Genomic DNA, 24122 nt, shown 5'->3' with positions numbered 1-24122 from the left:
TCAGTGTCATCTAATAAGCCTTCATTTTCCGTGATATCTCGGGAATTACCCACCAAGAATTTTGGCACGAGCCTCGAGGCGATTTGATTCGAATTCGTGCTAGGATCGACACGACGCTCAAGCCAAAATTCTTGCCGGGTTTCAATTAAACAATGAAACACTTGTGAATTATTGAAACACTAATGTTGGACACTTTCAAATGTTAGTCTAATTGTTTTGGATTTGAAACAAAACTTAAGATTCCACATCATTTGGTTGCTGTTTGTTGGACGGTAAAATTGGTTTAAAAATGATTGAGGAATAGGTTTGAAATTTAGGGACCACGATGCCTCATCATTGGGATGGCAAAAGTGGTACATGTTTTGGATTATGTTTCACGTTATGGATGCAAGTAAGCAGCTTGTGTACCTACAATACATTTTAGTTTTTGACTGCCCCACAACTTAGTAGAGCATTTTACAGTATATAGAATAATCCTTCAAAGTAATAGCATTCACGTAAATGGCTAAATGAAGCATGACATTTCTCTGGATTATTATAAATTGTAAAATACAAAAGCGGACCCCGAATTCATGAGCAGGAACCAAAACTACTCTTATAGCTAAGTTTCGTGAGTATCGATTTCACGTGAGTTTGCTTAGGATGATCCATTTAATATTTTAGTTAAGGTTTAGTTGGAAATTTTAAGTGGTTTAAAGTGGTTATGAAATTCGTTAGAAAGTCTGTGAAATCTTTTCTCAAATGATATCATTTGCCTGATAAAGATAAAAGATGAAGGAAAATGTGACCCTTCTCCTCATCAACTATGTCTTTGAACAATGTTTAGAAGATATTTTGAAATGTGGAGATAACATATTATAGTTTTGGAAGCATTAAAGCGTTCAAGTTAATCCCCAATCATTCAATATGTGGTTTGGTCGTAACATAAAGCTATCTTCGATTAAATTCAATCAATTTCGAACATACACAAAACATCAATACAAACAACACACTTCAAAGCGCTTGAGCGTATCTGATTCGCGCTTTTCATCACATTAAGTGCACCAAACACACCCTCAAAAATCTCGATATTTTTCATTCAATTTTCGAAAAAAAAAATCCCCACTCCCCCCTCCGCATCGCCCCAGGTGGCATTCACTGCGCACAACGTTTTAATTCATTTGGTGAAACAAATACCTCCTCACTCCCATCCCCAATCTCCCGGAATCCAGCACGACTGTTGCAATTGAGAGGATGAATTGTTGGATGCTTTCTCTGATTGTGTGATTGAAACAAGTGTTTTTTCGTTTTTTTCATTGAGGTTCATCGTTTTTTTTATAACAAACTTGCTTTATTCAGAAATTGTTGCCCTTGTATAGCTTTTCGCGAACGGGAGAGAGCTTTCTTTGTTGTTTCGGGTTTGTGTGTGTGTGTGTGTGTGAGGGGGAGGGATTGTGGTCAATATTTTCACAATATCTGCTTTTTTGTGTGTGTGTGTTTTGTTTCATCGTTGAACGATTTCCATTCACGAGTGGTTGTGGGTGTGTGTTTTCTGGTAATAAACTGAATGCGCTTAAATTGTGTGTTTTTAATGTTTTGTTTGTTTCCTTTTTTTCCTGTTTTGTGAAACTCACACACACGTGCTCGCTGGTCTGATGCTTTATGCTTCTGTTTTATCGCTCTCTATAATCGAAGTATTTTAAATATAATTTGTTCTCGATTTCCAATTATGTGTTCATGCTCGTGCATAATGATCAGAATCATCAGCCGGAGTGATGACGATAATAATCGGCTTTATGTTGCCGTTTCCACCCACAACACAGGTCTGTCTGTTTTTGTTTACAGACCCACTCTGAAAACACGAGAGCTCTCCGCACTTTTATCAAATTGAATGGTATTAGTCAGTGTTTTCACATTTTTCTGATGGACTCTATTTACAGTGAGTGGTTAACGTAAGCAAATATTAGTATCCTCGAATTGATTTAATTGTTCAAACAAATATTTATTGTTGCTACCATCTTTATACAAACAAAGGTACAAATTATCTGGTAAACTTAACAACTTGTCTGCTTTCGCAAGTGCCTTTCCCTTGGTGGTTGCGACTATTTTTCTTTATAATAAACTCTTGATCTCGGCCTCTACTATTATACAGTTGCTAAAGGCTAGCTAATTTGTCACCTTCTGGTTGGTTGTATTTTATTAGTCTGATTTTGATTAGTCCCTCCTTTGGCAGGGTAATTAACGATATCTCCCCAAGCCCTGAATATCCCCCATTCCATGGTACAAAATCTGTCTTTTTGTTTAGTTTAAACTTGTACTAGCTATGATCCACAGGTATATTGTTATAGTGCCTTTATTTACAAACTTCTCCCCATAATTATTGTATCTCTCTGTCTCTTCATTTTTTCGTATATCCCAATCCAGCACCTTCCCCAAGCTAGCTAGACCCATTCCCGTGGGACCTCCTCCTATCCGGTGGTGGCTGTTGTGACTCAGCCGAGCCTCAGGAGATCTCCAGCTTGGCCAAGTTCGTCAGCGTGGTCAGATCGTTCGGCTGTATCCGGAGCGCCTCCCGGTAGCTGTGGGCCGCTTCCTGGGGCCGCCCCAGCAGGTGCAGAATCGCGCCCAGATTGGTGTGCGCCCGGGCCTCTTCCGGCCGCAGGTTGACCGCCTAGATGGTAGAAAATTAAGCTCAATTAACACGAGGAAATTCTTCACGAGATGTTTTTGAAACCCACCTGCCGGTACCACCGTTCGGCTTCGACCTTCCGGTCGAGCAGTCGGAGGGCGGAGGCCGCCGCCGTCACCAGCGAGTAGTCGGACGGGGCCAGCTCGGCCGCGTTCACCCGGTGCTGGATCGCTTCGGCGGTACGACGCACCGTGGTCAGGAATTCAGCTGGAATGAAAGAAGAAAGGTGTTAGAATAAGCGATGTTTTATTGAGTCAAAGTTTTGAGAAAATTTAAAAAAATTGCAGTTTCAGAAGTGCCGAGCTTTCTTGTCACTCGTATCTTTTTTTGTCAAATTGAGTTAAGAATGCCATTTTGTGCAGCTCTCAATGCCTCACATTTTGACCTTCGAATTCGATTTCAATCCTGAGATATTCTACAAAAACCGGAAGAACTGCGTGCATTGTTGTCACTCTTCATATGGAAGAAGTTTCAATCTTGTCATGCTATCTTGACACACACTAAAATTAGCTGTTAGTGAGACAACTGGCCAAAGGGAATCTAGTCAGAAGCAGTTTGACACACGTACATGCCCGACTGATCAAATTTGTTGTTGTTTACATTATGTTAAAACCCGTTTTTTCCCGTGACGTGCGGCAAGACGTGCTGACCACGTCGAATTGCAAAAGTGATTAAAACTAGCTTAAACACCTATCACAATTGCTTCGAAGTTGGCAAATTCAAACTTTTCCCACAACTTTCCCACAGTAAGGCATCCCAAACACCCTTGAACCGCTGACCTACAACTTGCTCCAACAGCTTGAGCTTCGCCAAGAATGCTTGCACGAGTACCCACAGGGACACAAGGCATCCCCATTAGTTAGCAAATTGGCAACTTCACACAGTGAAATCCGAAGAGCTTTGCAAAAGAAACGTTTTTTTTTTCTTTTCTGGCTCAAAAGATTGTGTATCTTTTCCTCCCCTACTTTTCCTCCAAGAAAGCTGATTCCGACTTCCAGCATGTTACTTCTTCCATCAGCGATGCAGCCCTAGACGTTCGTCGTCGTGAGCGCAATATAATTGGATACTTGATATTTTCTTCTCCCTTTTCCGAGGCATCGGGCCAGGAGCAGCCCCAACTCTTAACAATCTATTCAATTATTTCTTTCCCATAGCTCAATCTTACGTTCCCTTGAGAGGAAAAAAACAGAGAGAGAAAGAAAAAAGTAGCATATTTCTGTCTCTTTGGGTACATCATTGGAATGCACTATGGGCCGCTTTGAAACTTTTTCTTTGACAAATTTTGTTCAACATAAATCAATCAATTCGGAAAATTGTTTTCCATCGAACTATTTAGCGCCCACAAAATATTTATCTTCGTAACATGAAATTCCCAATCGGTTCTGTTTGTTAAAGCCAATTCAGATGTTATTTTTTCTATTATATTTTTCATTAGATAAAAAAAAACTATTTTTAAAACCAAGGGTCCTGATTGCTCAAAATCAATCACTCCATTCGCGAGCACAAATAGCAGGCGACGCGATACTGCCCTGGTGAATTCCTACCGTTTGTCTCTATCACCATTCGCTCCCGAACACTTTCTTTTCTACTCTTCTCTCTCTCGGCTCAGTCTCCGAACGGTTCAGACAGGCCGATTGTCTCCGATCAATCTGAACTGAAAACATTTTTTCTCTGATGCGCTGCGTTATACTCATTGATTTGGGTTGCCTAAAATCAATGTTATCCATTAAATTGTGCATTTATTTTGATTTCATAACATTATTGACACCAGTCAAAGAAACTTCCACCAAGAAAAATCAAATTGATGGCAAACTGGAGGCGTGAAGACAAAAAGACTGCCGCGCTGGCATTTTGTGAGAGTGGCTCTTCACTGAGCATGGTAGTGTGTGAGTGTCGTCGAGCGACGAAGTAGGCAAATATTTGCACGATATATTTGTTCGCTGAGTGAACAGTTCGGGCCACTCGCTGGCTGCTTGCGAGACTCATTCGCTCATGAATGCTAGCGGGTTGGAATAGGCGACGAATGGATAGGCGATGAATGAGTGGTTTCTGTTCATTGAACCGAAAATCAGGACCCTTGTTTAAAACAATAAAAAAATTACAATGTATGCGTGTCATTCAAAAAAAAAAAAAAAAGGAGCAGTTGAGATTGTTTTTTTTTTGCTTAACAAACGCTTTAAAAATCGTGTAAAACTGATTTTCTTTTTCACGTCATGATAATGCTCAAATTTTGTTTTATTGTTTTAGAAAATGAAAAAAAAATACAATTACTTAAAAAACTATTTAAATTACTTTCTGTTGGAAAAATAAACCTTTCTATTTTTATTCACTCATTATTTGAACAATTCTGAACGAAATCGGCCGATTTCAACCATTTTTATTTTTTGATTTTTTTTTTGTATTTGGTCAAAGTTTGTGGGTCCCTGGTCGATTTGGTGTGTTAGACAAAGTTATTAAAAATCCCATTAATACCAAATTTCTATCTCATCACCGTTTCAGGCTGCAAATTATAGAAAAACAATTCTTTTTTCGCACGTTCAAACATTGAAGGGATCTTTCCGCTCCTCCGTCATGAGAAATCACAGAACGGACCACGGATTCGTGATCAGGGACAAAAGTTACCTCTTAGAACAAAGTTTCACGCAAATCGAAGAGGGGTCGGGGCAACTTTTCCTGATTTCGTGTGAGTTGGCAGAGAATTACCCGAGTAAATATGCTGGAAATATCTTTTCGTTTTTTGTCTCTTTTTTATTTATTGTATGTATTTAATTTTGAAATTGGGTTTTATTTTATTTTTTTTTCGTTTTTGTTTAATTCATTTCATTACAATTTGAAATTATCATTTTTTAATTTTATTTTGCCAATAGCTGTTAAGAGAATTCACCAAAAATCATTTTTCAAGAATAAAAATGTCCCTTTTGACAAGCTCTACAATTGTCTAGATAGGCTAAAAAGTGTAAAAAATGCTCTACCTGTTGTAAAAGGAGAAACTAGTTTTAACTGAAATGAATCAGTAATCAACAAAATAAATAAAATTTATTCCTGAAATATTTCATTTAAAACTTGTATTTCCATTAAAATTAAAATAAAATTAAAAAAAAAATGGAAAAGATTAAAAAAAACCACAAATGTTTCATTTTTCAGCATTGGAAATTGGACCATTAGTTGCTGAGATATTATACACGGTGGGTTAGAAGGGGACTATTATGCAACTTGTATGCGCCTCGGAAATTTCTCCTGAAGGTTGTTGGGGGGACTATTCTGAGTCAGAAAAATCGATTGCCAAAATATTCTGTCGGTGAAAACTGATTTTATCTCGATTTGAAGTTAAAAAACGTTTCTTAATCCACCACTGAGTGGTTGGTGCCTTCCTCACATTTACAAATTAATTCAAGTCCTTAGTTGTCCTTATTGAAAATGAGTTTATGAATAACAAAAATATACCTGGTACAGACTTTTCCAAAAAAAAAAAAAAAACATGCAGACTCTCATTTGAAGCAATGAGGCAACCGGGCGTTTCGCATCAGGCACGACTCTCGCACGTAAACAAATAGACCCGGCCTTTTGAGGTTATGCAAAAAATCACCCTTCATTGCATCTACAAAAAAATTGTTTATAGCATAACTTTAAAATACTTCACTAAACATAATACTTTTGAACAGGGTCTTATTGGACTCCAAAGCGATCTTAAAAAGACAAACCAGGCCAAAATCGATTAAGGCAGTTTCGAAATATACGTGTGGAAAAAAAATCATGTCTACACACATCTCCACAGACATCTGCTCAAAAAATGAGTTGATATGTATACGTGAAAGCATATCTAAGAAATGTATTTATGAAGTTCAATTTTCGAGTGATTTTATAGCCATTCCTCTGTGAGAAAGGCAAACCCTAATATATCACCAAAAACCTCAAAAATACGTCTAAAATCTCGGTCTAACTCTGGACAAAAAAGTTGATTTTCATCATTATATCAATTCTTAAATCCCAAAATATATTCCTGACATAGTACCCCTTAAATCGGTCCATTACTTGAGTCCCAGCGTCATCAGGATGTGTAAAATAGATTTATTTCTAAAAAAATATTTGCAATTCGCCTGGGTAAATAAAGTGTCATTTCTGATTTCAATAACTAATGTTGTAACATTGTTGCAAACAAAATGAAGAACAATTTTGCAGAAAAAAGTAGGACTTCTGCAAAATTGTTCTTCATTTTGTTTGCAACAATGCTACAACATTAGTTTTTGGAATCAGAAATGACACTTTATTTACCCGGGTGAATTGCAAACATTTTTTTAGAAATAACACTATTTTACGCATCCTGATGACGCTGGGACGCTGTACTATGTCAGGAATATATTTTGTGAACTAAGAATTGATATCATGATGAAAAATAACTTCTTTGTCCAGAGTTAGACCGAGATTTAAGTCGTATTTTTGAGGTTTTTGGAGATATATTAGATTTTTTAACTTCAAATCGAGATAAAATCAGTATTCACCGTCAGAATATTTTGGAAATCGATTTTATCTGACTCAGAATAGTCTCCCCAACAACCTTCAGGAGGAATTCCCGAGGTGCATGCAACTTGCATAATAATCCCCTTCTTACTCATTGTGATATTATCATTACAAAATGTGGAAATGTTATTAGGCTGGTACAAATATTTTTAAAAGTTTTTGTCACCCCCCCCCCCCCTTCAAAACTGTGTGTGTGTGTGTGCAACCAACCAAACGGAGCCACGCGGCCGCTTCTTACAAATTGAGTTGTTTCCATGTATTTTAGATTTACATTCTATACATGCAAATAACTCGCATAGGCATTTGGAAAGTGTTAGCTCTGCCGAGCTTCGGTGACCCATTTCTACGCAGGCTAGCCGTGCGCGAGGTACCTCAGCTTGAACCGACAAGCCCCACCCTAAAGAACGTTTGCATCAATCGGATTTAAACGTTATTCAGAACTTCCGGATCTCTGCCAAATGGACAAAAACCCAGCGCGTATTTAGTTGGTAGTAACAGTATTCCTAATTCCAGTGAAAGCTCACCAGGCCGTGATGGCGCAGTGATTAGCAATTTTGCTTAACAATCCATAGAACGGGGGATCGAACCCCGCCTCGAGCGACTTTGGTTTTTAGTTCATGTTACGTATTTCAAGTATTTTAAAGCCTTAAACATTTTCGTTGGGAGCAGACGGGCATCGAACCCAGGACTATCCGCTTACAAAAGCGAACACCGTTACCAGTCAGCCACGGCCACTCCCATATTTTTATCCGTTCCGTTCCGTGAAAATTAAACGAAGATCTAAAAAGGAAAGAGCTCACCGGGATTCGACGAAACAATCCAGGCCAAAACATAGAGACAAATCCAATTCTTTGACTCGATCATCTCGACCACCATTCAGCGTCAATCGCTCCGGACAGCACCGAAATTTTCACCAGCAGCTTCAAAAGATTCTGCTTCTAGCTAGGGCAAGCTCACCCTCGAAGGTCCCTGACTTCAGTTGTGCTTGCCAAAAACTACCACTGTATTTCCTGTTTACAAATCACATTTCTCTTTAACCTCCAATTTGAAATTCCGTCGCTCAACATTAGAAATCCGATTCTTAACCTCCCGGGCAATCAACATATGAATCATATAATTCAATTAGAAAACTATAATAATCAAAATAAGAAACGAAAAAAAACGCGGAGCAAAAATTCAAAACGTCACGACGCGCACGCGGCTTGCTTCGATCAATTTTCCATACAAAAATCTGTCACCCCCCCCTCAAAACTGGCCCGAAAAATCAGGGGGCAAAAAAAAAAATATTTTTACAATAAACTTCAAAATTTCAATGAAAATTCAAGTGCAACCAGCTGAAATCAAATTAAAATACATTCTCCTGCGTTTAAAATCATTTTAGCATGTTTGGGTTTATTAAAAAATCTTAAGATTTTTTGAAAATTTTCGATGCATTTATTTTTTCATTAAATTTTTTGTTTTTGTCAGATCTTAGATTTTTTGAAAACTAATGATTGCAAAACAACTGAACTAGTGTAAAATGCATTTTAAAATACTTTTTTTCGTTTAAGTGTGAAGACTATGGCTTGTTATTTAAATTTTTATATTTTTTTATTTTTTTGCCCCCCCCTTGACCTCGGCTAGGGCCGAGGGACAAAAACTTTTTTAAATATTTGCATCGGCCTTATAAGATTTAAAAAACTTAAAAGTTCTCGTTTTTATTTTTTATGCGAAATATTTTTTTTCGTCCAATTTTACACAAACGTCCCTTTGATACTACATTTATATCTCTTCATGATTTCAGGCTACAAACCGCTGTTACCACCATTGTGAACATGCTTGGCTAAGCTTAAAAATATTTTTTTTTTGTCGAAAAGTTTGGAAAATTTTATAAGCATTTTTCTATGAAATTTTGTTAGTTTAACCTCTACTTACAAATCATTTGAAAAAAAAAAATCATTCAAAATGTTCTAATGATTTTTAACCAACTTAATTTTTTATGATGTTAAGTGTATATTTGATAATTTTTCGTTCTCTCGAATCCAATTACAGAGCCATGGAATATGCATTTGAAATATGAGTAGAAATCATAAATTAGTAGATTCGAAATGTACATTAAATTTCCGTTAAAATGACATGTTCTATTTTTTTCGGAATTTTTCAGTACGCCATCAAATCGGGCGTCCAATTTTACATAAAAGTCCCTTTGACTCCAAATTTCTATCTCATCACCGATTCAGGTTGCAAATTATTGAAAAACACATCTTTTTTCGCATGTTCAAAAATGAAAGGGGTTGTACCGCTCCTCCGTCATGAGATATAAAAACGTACCTCGGATTTAGGACAAAATTTCACGCAAATCGAAGAGGGGTCGGGGCAACTACTGTGTGAGTTGGCGGAGAATTACCCTGTTGAAAATGTGACTTGCAGTTCCATCAATAGATTACAATAATGGTGAGGATTTTGTTTATTTTTGTTTTTAGTTGACAATTCAGAAAAATGTTTAGGCAAAAATGCTATACAAAAATCATCCGACATTTGCCTTAGTGTGATCAGAACCGCCATCGGCATTGGTTTCCTTAGCCCACAGTAGAGTTTTTTTCCTTCTTGCCTCCCACATTTCCGTCTGGAGCTCAACTCCTGTTACTCAGGACACTAATGATGATATTGATGGTGCACATCCGTCTCTCTCTGTCGGTGGAAGTTTTTTTGTGTCCTACTCTCCACCCTCCATGTCCTTTCAATGATCTGCACTCTCATCAATTCTGGTTTGGTTTGGTTTGGTTTGGTCTTTCAATTTGCATACTCTTGTCTGAGTGGGTGGCAGTGCGTTGCCATCACAGCGACAAAGGTCCCGGGAGTGGTGTCGTCCAAAGGACACTGTAATAGTTTGCAATTGGCTCTCTCTCGCTGGCAAGCGGAAAAGCGGAAGAGCTTTTGTTTGTGCATCGTTATTAATGCGACTGGTTACAAACGAAGAGACAAATTGAAGCAAAAGGATGAGAGGTTGGAAAAAAACCATTGAGGAGGGGGTTTGGTCTTCTTGTCCCTTTCCTCTTTTTTGAAGTATTGAAGAGCTTCATCAGATTAAGAGATTTTCAAGGGTTTTTCATATTGTTAGTTTTTGCATTATGGAGTTGTGAATGCATATTTATAGAGTTGTTTGAGTAGGAGCTCTTATTTTCGTTTGTTTATTTTATATCGTGCAGGGAAAAATTGGTTCTTGAGATCTTAAATCCATTTACAAAAAAAAATTCAGTTTAATTAATTTTGAATATTTTTAAAGTCAAGTTCTCAGCTGCCACTTACCGTAATGATGGTGCACGCTGGCGTCGGCGGGTGCCAACCGGAGGGCCCGCCTAAACCACTGCTCAGCTTCCGACGTTCGACTGCTCTGTAGAGTTGATGAAGCCAATCAAGCGGGCCGATGATTAGAATTTCATAGAAATTTTGAGAGACAAAGAGGAAACCGGAGAAGAAAAAGTTAGTTTTCCATTAGGTTTAGCTTCTGGTATTGTGGGTGGTCTACTTACATTCCGGGCCAGCATCGATCCGTAGGAGAGATGGGCCGCAATGTGGTCCGGTTGGGCCTCGAGGGCAGCCCGCTGGAAGCGCTCCGCTTCCGACCACTGGTTGAGCCGGGCGAAAACTTCTCCCAGCCGGTGGTAGATGCCCTGGGAAATGGAGAGAGAGAATTACGGGAAATGTGGATTAGATTTTATATCAATAGATTACAGTTAGGGGAATTTTTTCCGTCGGAAAATTTGCAGTTTGAAAACATCAGCCTTTTATAATTTGCGTTTCATTGAAAAGTTTTTAAAAATGACAAATAATTTTGACACTTCTCAAGCTTGTCTTCGAAATTATTCTCAAAAAAATGATACTGAATTCAATCTATCTCAATCCCCAATTATTCTGAAGATACTGATACTGAAAACTGAATTGAAACTGAACTGAAACTGAACTGAAACTGAACTGAAACTGAACTGAAACTGAACTGAAACTGAACTGAAACTGAACTGAAACTGAACTGAAACTGAACTGAAACTGAACTGAAACTGAACTGAAACTGAACTGAAACTGAACTGAAACTGAACTGAAACTGAACTGAAACTGAACTGAAACTGAACTGAAACTGAACTGAAACTGAACTGAAACTGAACTGAAACTGAACTGAAACTGAACTGAAACTGAACTGAAACTGAACTGAAACTGAACTGAAACTGAACTGAAACTGAACTGAAACTGAACTGAAACTGAACTGAAACTGAACTGAAACTGAACTGAAACTGAACTAGGTAGGTTAGGTTCTTGGCAATCCAAATCCCAAACATTGAAAAAGCTCGAATTGAGCAAACAGCTGCTGTTGCAGCCTCCTCCCCCTGTGCGGGTTGGGTGAAACTTTTCCAATCCGAGCAACAGATTACAGCCGCTCCCTCTGCTCCCTGAGTGAATTTCCCATTTGCCTCCTGGGGCGCGACAGGACATTCCCCTTTGGATGGCCAGTTAAAATGCATTCCAGAAGACGACAACGACGATGCAATTCTTGGTGTTTCCGGTGTGTGTGTGAAACCATCTGTTATTTTTTTCACGTTCCCCAGTGAAAACTCCGAGAGATTCAAAACTCGAGAGAGCAAAAGCCGGAAAAGTGTCACGTGAAATCGTGACTTCGGCTAGGACATGCGCAAATTTCGTTGACACCAATACAAGCTTGTTTGGGGAGGGCAAGTGAGAAAAGTGCATCTAGTAGGTGAGAAGTGAGCAGTGAATAAAGGATGCTGCGGAAGACAACACAACAAACCTCAGTCAGTCTGTTTGTTTGTTTGTCTGTCTGGAAGTGACGTCGGTCGTGGTTTTTTTTTTGGAAAATTTTCCCCGCCGCTGCTTTTGTTTCGCTAGCGGTGGTCGTAAAACATCAACACTGGGATCGATTTTCGATTTCTGCCAAAGCTGGATTCTCTTTTTCTAGCGCCGGAAGTCGAAGTTCCAGAAAAGCTGGAATGACGAAGCGCTTTGTTTTGCGATGTTTCTCGTGCTCGCAGTGGAAGCGTAAATCTTGCAACTAATTAAAAGAAAACTTGTTCCAATAAATCAGACTGAGATTCGCTGTGGTTAAGGGGCTGGATGATGAGAATAGAGAAGTATGGGGATTTTCAGGAGGAGGAAATCGTGGTGCTATAAATATTGTCACGTCGTTTGCAGAAGTTGTTCTCTTGGGTATTATGTGAGTATAAGAATTCTGTTAAGTTCTTTCGAAAATTGGCTAAAAGCGACAAGAAATAATGTTTTGTTAAAATGCTTTAAAAAATTGTAAGAAATAGTTTTTTGTAATTGTAAACCAAATTAATAAAAAAAAACGCAAACTTCTACAACTGGATCGGAGTGTTTACCAAAAAATATGAGTCTCTGTATTTTGTAATTAATTTTGAATTGAAATCAATATAATCTAAAGTTTAGTTTTAAAAAATGAATAAAAACATTTTGCATCGTTCCCCAGTCTTCAAGCAATTTTAAATGGCTTTGAAAATATTTTTTTAAATTTCAAATCAATCCTATCGTTTTATTTGGTAAAAAATAAGTGTTTTTAAATGTTTTGGTTGATTTGAAATCGCTGAAAATATTTTTTTGAAAGACAGGATTTTTTACAAAGTTATTATTTCATGAAATTGCAAATTAGACGCATTTTGTTGAGTAAGCGACTTTGAAAAATTTGACGTTTTTTTGTGATAAAAAGGATGCCTCATTTTGTCTGTTTTCTTTTTCTTCAGAGGCTGTATCTGTCCAATCTTCAATACATGTCTTTAAAGCAAATTATTTGAAAATGTTCTGTTTTTTTCGGGATGCTCTATTAGGTCATGACTTCTGCAGGTAAAAAAAGGTACGTCATCTAAAATAAAAACAATTTAAGGAGCCTAAAACCTGGAAACAGTACACGATCTCGAAATTTGTGTAACAGCCCAAGTAACATTTTAGGCTTTATCAAAGTTGTCACAACCGCTATAAAACCTATCAGCCAAAACCAACATTAAAACTCCTTAGTCGTAACAAACTCTCCAGAACTTTGATAAACCCCACTTAAAACCCAAAAGGACCTCCGCAAAAGGTTGTTACGGCCTATTTATAAAACCTACATAGGAGTTCAAGGCTTTACAACTGAATCCTAACAACATCTTCAAAGCCTTGATAAAACCTTTGTTAAAACCTAGTCAGGAGTTATGAAAAAATGACATTTCATACGTTTTCAAACGTCTTATGCCAAATAGGTTTTATTTTGGCAAAAATAAGTCTTTGTCTTGCCAAATGAAATTATGGAGATGATTGTCAAAAATGGCGATGATAAATAATAGATATTAGAGGTAATCCAAATAATTTGAAAGCTTATTTCTCGCAATTGATGGCTCAAATTCAGCTGCGGTTGAAATTTTATTGATAAATGTAGGGGAGATAGAGCCAAAAAATTCAACTCGCTTCATCAAAAATCAATATTTTGTTATCATAGTGTTTAATGTTAAAAAATATTGTATTGCAATTTTTTGAAAAAAAAAAATATTGAAAATATTTTTAAACATCTATCGCTATATTAATCATACCAGAAATTCAGCATAAATATGTGTATTCATCAAATTTAAATAAAAATTTTCAGTTTTCTATTTTTTCAATCAAGATGGCGGTCAATCATATTCAATCAGAGCACGCGTTCAGCGCCATATTTATGCACTGCTATTTTGCTGCGATAAATGCTTTTTTAGGAGCTTATGGTTTTAAGTGAGCTTTTTACATGCCTAATGGCACTTGACAGCTACAACACCCTAGGTTTTAACAAAGCATGCGTAAAACCCTTTGGCATGGAATTGCCATCTGGTTTTCAAGCCTCTATTAAAACTTTCATAAAACCTTATTGAAAGCCAGTTGGCTTTTATTTCCACCCGGTTTTATGTCCGAGGCATAAAACCCAGTTAGAACCTATTAATTAGCTCTTGCTTGTTGGTTGCGGTGAATGCCCAAATAAAACTATTAAGCTATCAAGATGCTACAATAAAACCTCAATAAAACTTGGCGGTGGCTAGTTGGTTTAAAAATGTTACTTGGGAGTAGTTTATTCAAGAAGTTGAAAAAAAAACAAATTTTTTCTGCCCAAGTACTTGAGGTGAGCAATTCTCTACCAAAACCGGAAATGGATTTTATTTGTATTTTTGATTTGGCTCAAACTTTGTGGGGGCCTTCCCTATGACCAAATAAACTACAAGTCTGCATACAATTTTGGCTGCTGTCCATGCAAAAATGGTATTTAAATATTCAAACAGCTGTAACTTATGAGTTAATTTTCTGATCAATTTGGTGTCTACGGCAAAGTTGTAGGTATTGTTGAGGAATATTGAGAAAAAAATAGGTACACGAAAAAAAAAACAACTTTCAATCAACTTTTTTTTTCACAAAAACTCAATTTCCCAAAATTCGTATCGAGATTTTTTGATATGTTTTAGGGGGAAAAATCCGCAACTTTTGAGCCATAGAGAAACATGGTAAAAAAAATCTGCCGCCGAGTTATGAGTTTTTGAAAAATAGGGATTTTTGGAAAAATCGAAGTTTCATGCAAAAACAAGTTTGACATTATTTTTTAATGCAAAATTGAATTTGCAATCGAAAAGTACTATCCAGATTTTTTGATAAAGGGCTCCGTTTTTAAGATATAGCCACCGAAAGTTTGTTCTAGCGAAATATTTGAAGTTTTTAAATTTTTAAAAATAGTGACCATGAATGACCGCTTCTAAAAATATTTTTTTTAAAGTTCAGAAAATTTGCTATAAAATTGTCTAAGAGACATTGAAGATTCGACCTCGAGTTGCTGAGATAGAGCCGCTTTAAGAAAAAGAAACATGAAAATTGAAGTTTTCTTAATGTCACCAAAAACAATCCACCATTTTCTAATGACCATATCTCAGCAAATAATGGTCCGATTTTCAATTTAAATACATGAAAAATTCGTGAAATTTCCCGATCTTATGAAAAAAATATTTTGAAATTTTTCAAATCAAGACTAGCATTTAAAATGGGGGTAATTTCAATGTTTGCAATGATTTTTTGCACATTCTGGAAATTTCTAAAAAGTTTCAATTGCAAACTTTTTAGAAATTTCCAGAATGTGCAAAAAATCATTATCCAAAAACGTATGAAAAAATAAAAATAAAAAAAAGTAATTAAAAGAAAATTAAAATCACAATTTTTTACCGTTTAAACATTGCTGAAGATACCAAATCAATCAAAACATTCTTTCGAATGTTTCAGATTTTTTTAATTTTCATGTATCATTTTTGTATGGACAGCTGCCAAGTTTGTATGGAACATGGATTTGCATGGACAAACTAATGATGTAAAATGGCTTCTTTGGGCATACCGAATGCTTAAAAAAATGTTCAGTTTGTTGAACTTTAAAGTCCTTTATACACCTGTCCAGTAGGATGTAATAACAAAATCGATTTTCCAGCACAGCCATTTTTCAGTTCATTTTGGGGTCCTAACCAACTCCCCAAAGTTTGGAAACGATAAGTTCAGTCCCTTCTTTGCGTAAAGCGATTCAATTTTCCATGGAAGTTTTGGTGGGATTTTTTAAGTTTTGATACTTAAAAAAATCTTAAACCGGACTCATATTTGGATGCTCTGGAAAGTGGGGACTTAACCAATCGTTTCCAAACTTTAGAGAATTGCTTAGGGCCCCGAAAGGAACTGAAAAGTTGCTGTGCTCACTAAATTTGGGCAACTTTTTTTCCCATACAACCATATTTGCACCACACTGTCCTGGTGTTTTGCAATCATTAGTTTCCATAATATCAATAAGTAGTCACGAAAATTATATTTTTAGCGAAAGATAAAAGTTTTTGTGGTGCTGTACATCGAAATTTCATAAAAAATCAAAATATTTTTAATCAAGCCCAAAAAAGCTAAATAGTATTATCAGTGCAGAAAAAAGCATGTATTTTTTTTACTTGGCAAGAAAAACCAAAAATGCCAATTCAAAAAATCACAAAAGGTAATTTTTTTATAAACGATAGTTTCAATCACCAATTTCAAGATTTTATGAAAATAGTAACGTTTTACTTTCCAATTCTCTGAAATTGAAAATTGGATGAATTTTTATATCCAAGTCCGTTTAGGGACATGCCGGATCTTAAAAGGGTTTAAATTAGCTTGGCTTAAAAGTTATGATTTTTGATACTCATACTTTCCCAAGTTGAAGCCTCCAAATTTTTAATTGACTATTACTCTAATAAAATTTGTTTCTGCGCAAAAAAGCAACAATCCCATTATATCGCCAAGATCGTGGAAACCCAATCAACCTAGTCTTCAATGACTTCCCAGAACGCAACTCGTGCGCCCATTCGTCTTCTTTATGCGCTGTTTATGAGCCCAAAGCACCCATTAAAGGGATCCTTTTCCCCCATTACATCAATCGAAATGACCCTCAGTTTTTCTGTGTGTTCGAGGGGGGAAACAAAAATCGCCGGACAAAAGTGTCATTTTCATCGACACCGCCATTAAAATATCGCCGCTGGGCAACCCTTTTTTTGGCGCGCATTATTTTTTCGCATTTCCCTCCCTAATATTCACTCAAAGTCGGTTTCCCCGCAGCCCGTCAATCGTCGTTACCTGACCGGGACCCGTTGCAGCAATAAAGATAGTTGAAATGATTTTTTACCGATTCAATTCACACCATCGTAAACATTTATCTGTCGATATGGTTTTTCCGCTCGGACTTTTTTTTTCTTGCCACCCACCCCCCACGCTAACATATTCTTTCCCACAGTGACTGAACGTGGCCGGGAAAGGTGAGAAAAGATATGTTTATGGTTGAATGGTTTCTCGCTTTCCTTCTTTTAGTTGGTCGTTTGGCCATCAATACCCCCACACCAGTTTCGATTACTTTTCCGGCAATGAAGGTGGCTGATACCCGTGAAATGTTGGTCCAGGGGGTGGGAAATGTGGTGCCATTAAGTTTAATGTTATTTGAAATAAAATAAAATAATCAATTAAAGTGTGCATAAGGGAGGAACACCAACCAAGGTGAAGAGACTGTAACGCGATTGAAAGCTGGAGGGAAAAAGAGCTTCATGGTATGAATTGTAGCAATTGAGGTACCGGCTGCACTGGCGCATTTATGGCAGTTGGGATTTCAGGTGTAAATTGCATGTTTGATAGTTTTATGAGGTTTACAGTTCATAGGAAAATAATGCTTTTGAAATAGTTTAAAATTAGCTCTCGGAAAGCATTCAGCCGTCTTTGTCATGTATTAAGGCTTCAAATGTGTAGATAACGTCATGATTCGAAATCCGGACTTTAGTACTATATTATTTTAGGTATAGCTGGCAAAAAATCATGTACAGTCAAACCTCTTTTTACGCGACCTCCTTTTGCGCGAAATTTTTTTTACGCGGTTTTTTTTACGCGAAGAATTCAAAATAACGCGAACTCAATTTACGCGAAAAATTCAAAATAACGCGGTCCGATTTTAAACTGTCGGAAGTCTTAACCATTATGGTCATATATTCCTGTTCAACGGTGATCACAGTCAGGGTTTTTTACCATCAGTAGGTTCGGTATACTCTCTGCGATCTGTTAGAATGTACGAGGTCATCCAGAAACTCCCGGAAGTCATGGCCTGGATATCTACCTGATCAACGGGAGTCTATATGGCTATATTAACCATCGGTATAGCTTCAGGTAGCTTCAGCGGACCACGATGGACACTCTGCGGCATGTTGGATTGTTTTGGGTCATCCAGGAACTCCCGGAAGTCATGGCCTGGATATCTACCTGATCAACGGGGGTCTGTGTGGTTATATCAACCATCGGTGTAGCTTCAGATAGCTTCAGCGGACCACGATGGACACTCTGCGGCATGTTGGATTGTTTTAGGTCATCCAGGAACCCTCGGAAGTCATGGCATGGATCTCTACCTGATCAACGGGGGTCTGTATGGATATATTAACCAACGGTATAGCTTTAGGTAGCTTCAGTGGACCACGATGGACACTCTGCGGCATGTTGGATTGTTTTGGGTCATCCAGGAACTCCCGGAAGTCATGGCCTGGATATCTACCTGATCAACGGGGTCTGTATGGATATATTAACCATCGGTATAGCTTCAGGTAGCTTCAGTGAGCCACGATGGACTCTCTGCGATCTGTTACAATGTACGAGGTCATCCAGGAACTCCCGGAAGTCATGACCTGGATATCTACCTGATCAACGGGGGTCTATATGGGTGAATTAACCATCGGTGTAGCTTCAGGTAGCTTCAGTGAGCCACGATGGACTCTCTGCGGCATGTTGGATTGTTTTGGGTCATCCAGGAACACCCGCAAGTCATGGCCAGGATATCTACCTGATCAACGGGGGTCTGTGTGGTTATATCAACCATCGGTGTAGCTTCAGATAGCTTCAGTGGACCACGATGGACACTTTGCGGCATGTTGGATTGTTTTAGGTCATCCAGGAACTCTCGGAAGTCATGGCATGGATCTCTACCTGATCAACGGGGGTCTGTATGGATATATTAACCAACGGTATAGCTTTAGGTAGCTTCACTGGACCACGATGGACACTCTGCGGCATGTTGGATTGTTTTGGGTCATCCAGGAACTCCCGGAAGTCATGGCCTGGATATCTACCTGATCAACGGGGTCTGTATGGTTATATCTACCATCGGTGTAGCTTCAGATAGCTTCAGTGGACCACGATGGACACTCTGCGACATGCTGGATTGTTTTAGATCATCCAGGAACTCCCGGTCATCCAGGAACTCCCGGAAGTCATGGCCTGGATATCTACCTGATCAACGGGGGTCTGTATGGATATATTGACCAACGGTATAGCTTTAGGTAGCTTCAGTGGACCACGATGGTCACTCTGCGGCATGTTGGATTATTTTGGGTCATCCAGGAACTCCCGGAAGTCATGACCTGGATATCTAATTGATCAAAGGAGGTCTACATGGCTATATTATCCATCGGTATTCCTGCAGGTAGCTTCAGTGGCCCACGATGGACAATTTGTGACATGTTAGATTATGTTGAGACATCCAGGAACTCGTCCTCAAATGCGAATGCTAATTCTAATGGGACATTTATGCGTTGATCAGGAAAATATCCAGGCCAGGACTTCCGGGAGTTCCTGAATGGCCCAAAACAATCCAACATGCCACAGAATGCCCATCGTGGTCCACTGAAGCCATCTGAAGCTATACCGATGGTTAATTCACCCATATAGACCCCCGTTGATCCGGTAGATATCCTGGTCATGACTTCCGGGAGTTCCTGGATGACCCAAAACAATCCAACATGCCACAGAATGCCCATCGTGGTCCACTGAAGCCATCTGAAGCTATACCGATGGTTAATTCACCCATATAGACCCCCGTTGATCCGGTAGATATCCTGGTCATGACTTCCGGGAGTTCCTGGATGACCCAAAACAATCCAACATGCCACAGAATGTCCATCGTGGTCCACTGAAGTTACCTGAAGCTATACCGATGGATAATATAGTCATATAGACCCCCGTTGATCAGGCAGATATCCTGGCCATGACTTCCGGAAGTTCCTGGATGACCCAAAACAATCCAACATGCCACAGGATGTCCATCGTGGTCCACTGAATCTATCTGAAGCTATACCGATGGTTAATTCACCCATATAGACCCCGTTGATCCGGTAGATATCCAGGCCATAACTTCCGGGAGTTCTTGGATGACCTAGTACATTCTAACAGATCACAAGGTAACCATCGTAGGTCACGGAAGCTACCTGCAATTATTACGATGGTGGATACACTGGTACAGACCCTTGTTGAACAGATAGATAATCAGTTCATTACTTCCGGAAGTTCTTGGATAACCCAGAACATCCCAACCTGCTGTAGAATATACAGCGCAGGTCACTGAAGCTATTTTGAATAACCTGGAATTACATTATTATTATTAAAAATATATAATACTTTATAAAACTAAAAAAATCTGAAAACTCTTTTTACGCGAGCAATTCAAAATAGCGCGAACTCTTTTTACGCGAAAAATTCAAAATAGCGCGAACTTTTTTTACGCGATTTTTTTTTACGCGAGAACCAAAATTCGCGTAAAAAGAGGTTTGACTGTAATAAGTTGGAAATGTAGAAATATCATCAGGATTTAGTGTAAACAGTCAGTTTTAAGAGAATGCATGCAAAATATGTCTTTTCTAACAGTTTTTCATCAGAATTTGAAAATTAAAATGACTTGTTGTGCTTCGAATCCCGGACACTGCTAAAAGCTGATTCGAAATCCGGACACTTTTGCTTCGAATTCCGGACACTCGATTTTGCTTATGAATCGCATAAATTTGGACTAAAATGTAAGTGAATGGCATTCTTTAGGTCTCAAATAAGCTGATAAAATTAAAACAATCGATAGTTTATATAAAAATTTGCTAGCATTTAAGGAAATCGAAACCATAAATTTCTGCTTAGCCTTCCCGGTGCTTTGAACGCCTATGAAATATTTCAAGTGAAATGTTTCGCATTTTTGGTAAACTTATAATTTTATTGTATTTAATTGTTTTAGCATTAACTACAGCGTTCAAACAAACTTTAAATGAAAGTTGATGTTGGAATTCATCAAATAACACAGTTTTGACATTCATAATGCGAACTTATATCCAAATAATTGATAAAACTAGATGAAGTGTCCGGGGTTCGAAGCGTCCGGGAATTCGAATCATGACGTTATATCTTTGATAGCTTTTGCATAGTGGTGTATATTTTTCACAATTAGGCCGTTGCAAATATTTTGTTAAGTTTATATCCCTCGACTCTGACCGAAGACATACACTTTGAAAAATATTTGAAACGGCATTATTAAAAAAAATGATTTGATGATTTGGTTTTTTTGCCGAAAATGATATTGAATGTTTAAAAGATTTTGAGGGCATTATAAATTTGCCTTCAATTATCAATTATAATCATAATAAATAAATGTCTTAAAAAATCTCTTAAACTGAAAATGCTAAAAAAATCTGTTTTGCTGTAAGCCTTGCTTTACTACACAGCAATTCCATTTGAAAAGAGCCTAAACCGAAAAAAAAGTTCCTTAAGTACTTTAAAATTTCAGCGATGACCCATAGATATTATGGTACCAAAAGTTGCGTCTTTCAATTACAAAAAATTTGATACCCAAACATCTATAGGTCATCTCTGAAATTTTAAAGTTATCGCAGTTTAAATGAAAAAAGTTGATTTTTTGCCGATTTCGTCTTTTTCCCGTTTTTGCGCGTGGCGCGTCGAAAAACTCAGTTTTTATTTTCAAAAAATCATATCTCCGAAACGTACGGTTCGACATCGTCATTTTTTGGATATGTTAAGTGAAATTTTCCGAGGAATCCGATAAAAATATTTTCAGACATAGTCTCTTTGGTCAAAACGCCATTTTATGTTTTCATGCGACTTTTTCAAATGGTAAGCTAGATTTTTGTAACTTATTACTATTTTTCCCAAATAGCCAACTTCATCACCTTTCTTTTGCGTCTAAGACAGCTAGAATCGGATGAAATGGCGCGGAGATATGATTTTTCGAAAAAGAGGTTTTTGCGAAAAATGACGAAAATGGCCATTTTTCAGACCACCCTAACACGGCGTAGGTCACCTTAATGGCCAAACAAAAAAAAATACGGGTCTAATTATTTTGGCCAAGGAACTCCCAGAAATTTTTTTATCGGTTTAGGCTTGGCAGTGCGTGCCCGAATTCTGGGTTCGATTCCCATCTGCTGCAACCTTCCATCGGATGAGGAAGTAAAATGTCGGTCCCGGCCTTGGTTGTTAGGCTGTTAAGTCATTCGAGGTGTAGGAGTCGTCTCCATGCCATAAGTACAAACAACACACCAAACCAAGCCTACTCCGGTGGAATCGCTGGCGGCGGTTGGACTCACAATCCAAAGGTCGTCAGTTCAAACATCGGGGTGGAAGGTTCCTTGGAGTAAAAAGAGGTTTGGGTGCTCTCCCTATTCAAGCCATCGGACTCCTAGGTTCGAGCAGAAACTTGCAATAGAGACCACAAAAGACCCGGGGGTCGTTAATGTGGATGGTTTGATTGCTCTTTTCAAATGGAATTGCTGTATGTACAAATTTTGAAGGTATGGCTTTAAATTTAGAATTGAGTTTGTTTTTTCTCCCATCTCTAGACCCCAATCAGTGCAATTGGACAAAACAATAAAATCAAATCCATAATAGCCTAACATTAAGAGCGAGTCCACGAGCAAAGCATACCCATCTCGCATCGACCTCACCAATCTGCCTGAAATTTTCAGGGGTTGTTTGTACATATAAAACTAGCATCTGGTCAAAATATGAGCACTCTAGGTCAACGGGAAGTGGGGCAAATCGGGACACAAAGTTTTAAGGCTCAAAAACGTAAAAAGGCTATAACTTAGGCAAAATTCAATTTAATTTCAAAATTCAAAATGCATCTTGAAGGGCTTCAAAAATGCAATGCAAAGAGCATCCCAATTGGTTAATTCTAAAGGGAATTGGCATTTAAGTGAAAAAATAGCATAATTTTCAAACTGAAATAAAAGTGTTCCATCCAGATATCAACTCGGATCGACCTGCAGCTTGTAGGGGACATCTGGGTCTACCATCTGAGACTGAGACCGCTTTGGGTAAGGCAGTTTAACATATTGGATAGACACTTTTACTTTTAGTGAATTTTTGGTAGTAAATTTTTGCTCGAGGACCTCTTAGATCCCATTTTATGGTGATAATTTTATCATAATCGTGTTCCTGAGACAATTTCACATTAGAAACATGCATAAAAATGTTTGTTTTCATCCATTTTAGCCCTTTAAAAATGAAAGTTAAAAAAACTTTGATTCACATTTATTGAAAATCAGGTTCGTTTCAAGGATACTAGATGACATCAGAAAAAGCAGCTTCTTAATTTTTTTTATCTTTCATTTTTTAAAGGGTTAAAATGGATGATAATATACATTTTTATGTAAGTTTCTATTGTGAAATTGTCTCAGGAACACGAATATGATAAAATTATCACCATAAAATGGGATCTAAGAGGTCCTCGGAGCAAAAATTTACTACCAAAAAATTCACTAAAAGTAAAAGTGTCTATCCAATATGTTAAACTGCCTTACCCAAAGCGGTCTCAGTCTCAGATGGTAGACCCAGATGTCCCCTACAAGCTGCAGGTCGATCCGAGTTGATATCTGGATGGAACACTTTTTTATTTCAGTTTGAAAATTATGCTATTTTTTCACTTAAATGCCAATAACTCCCTTTAGAATTAACCAATTGGGATGCTCTACCTTGCATTTTGTTGCATTTTTGAAGCCCTTCAAGATGCATTTTGAATTTTGAAATTAAATTGAATTTTGCCTAAGTTATAGCCTTTTTAAGATTTTTTACGTTTTTGAGCCTTAAAACTTTGTGTCCCGATTTGCCCCACTTCCCGTTGACCTAGAGTGCTCATATTTTGACCAGATGCTAGTTTTATATGTACAAACAACCCCTGAAAATTTCAGGCAGATTGGTGAGGTCCAAACGACGTCCCATACAAAGGGGTATGCCCTGTTCGTGGACTCGCTCTTAATGCAATTGTTTTCAAACATTAATAAATGCTGCCAGTTTTTGTTGTTACCACAATTTTTAGATAAAAAATGTCAATAAAAATTTAGACGAGAAGGGTTGCCAAAATAAATAAATAAATGCCTTGTGACTCAAAAAACGCAAAATCCACGTGATTATTATAGAACAAAAAATAAATCAAATGATAGTAAACATCTTTATAAGTTTGTTATTAAATATCTTTAGAAATTTGATTAAACAATTATGTACTTTAAGCAACACATTTTTAATTATTGATTTGCTGAAAGTAATTTTATTTGTTCAACAATTCTTCAACTATGATCAGCTGCCAAATGTAATG

At 37.6% G+C, this 24122-nt stretch overlaps 1 protein-coding gene across 2 annotated transcripts in view; it reads right to left on the bottom strand.

Annotated features, from left to right (window-relative positions):
* Positions 1–1287: 1287 nt before the first annotated feature.
* LOC6045669 (protein O-mannosyl-transferase TMTC2) overlaps positions 1288–24122 on the bottom strand; it is a 503026-nt gene continuing 480191 nt past the window's right edge. For both annotated transcript variants that reach the window (XM_038252440.1, XM_038252441.1), the window contains exons 9-12: positions 10699–10839; positions 10475–10559; positions 2718–2875; positions 1288–2650 (exon numbers count right to left, since the gene is read on the bottom strand). In XM_038252440.1, the coding sequence (XP_038108368.1) occupies positions 2483–2650; positions 2718–2875; positions 10475–10559; positions 10699–10839 (552 nt within the window). In that variant the 3' untranslated portion in view covers positions 1288–2482. The remainder of the gene's footprint in view (positions 2651–2717; positions 2876–10474; positions 10560–10698; positions 10840–24122) is intronic.

This window comes from Culex quinquefasciatus, chromosome 2 (genome assembly GCF_015732765.1).
Source record: "Culex quinquefasciatus strain JHB chromosome 2, VPISU_Cqui_1.0_pri_paternal, whole genome shotgun sequence".
In the NCBI taxonomy this organism is placed as follows: domain Eukaryota; kingdom Metazoa; phylum Arthropoda; class Insecta; order Diptera; family Culicidae; genus Culex; species Culex quinquefasciatus.
Note: the sequence above shows the minus strand (reverse complement) of the source record. Positions and strands in the feature narration are given on the sequence as shown.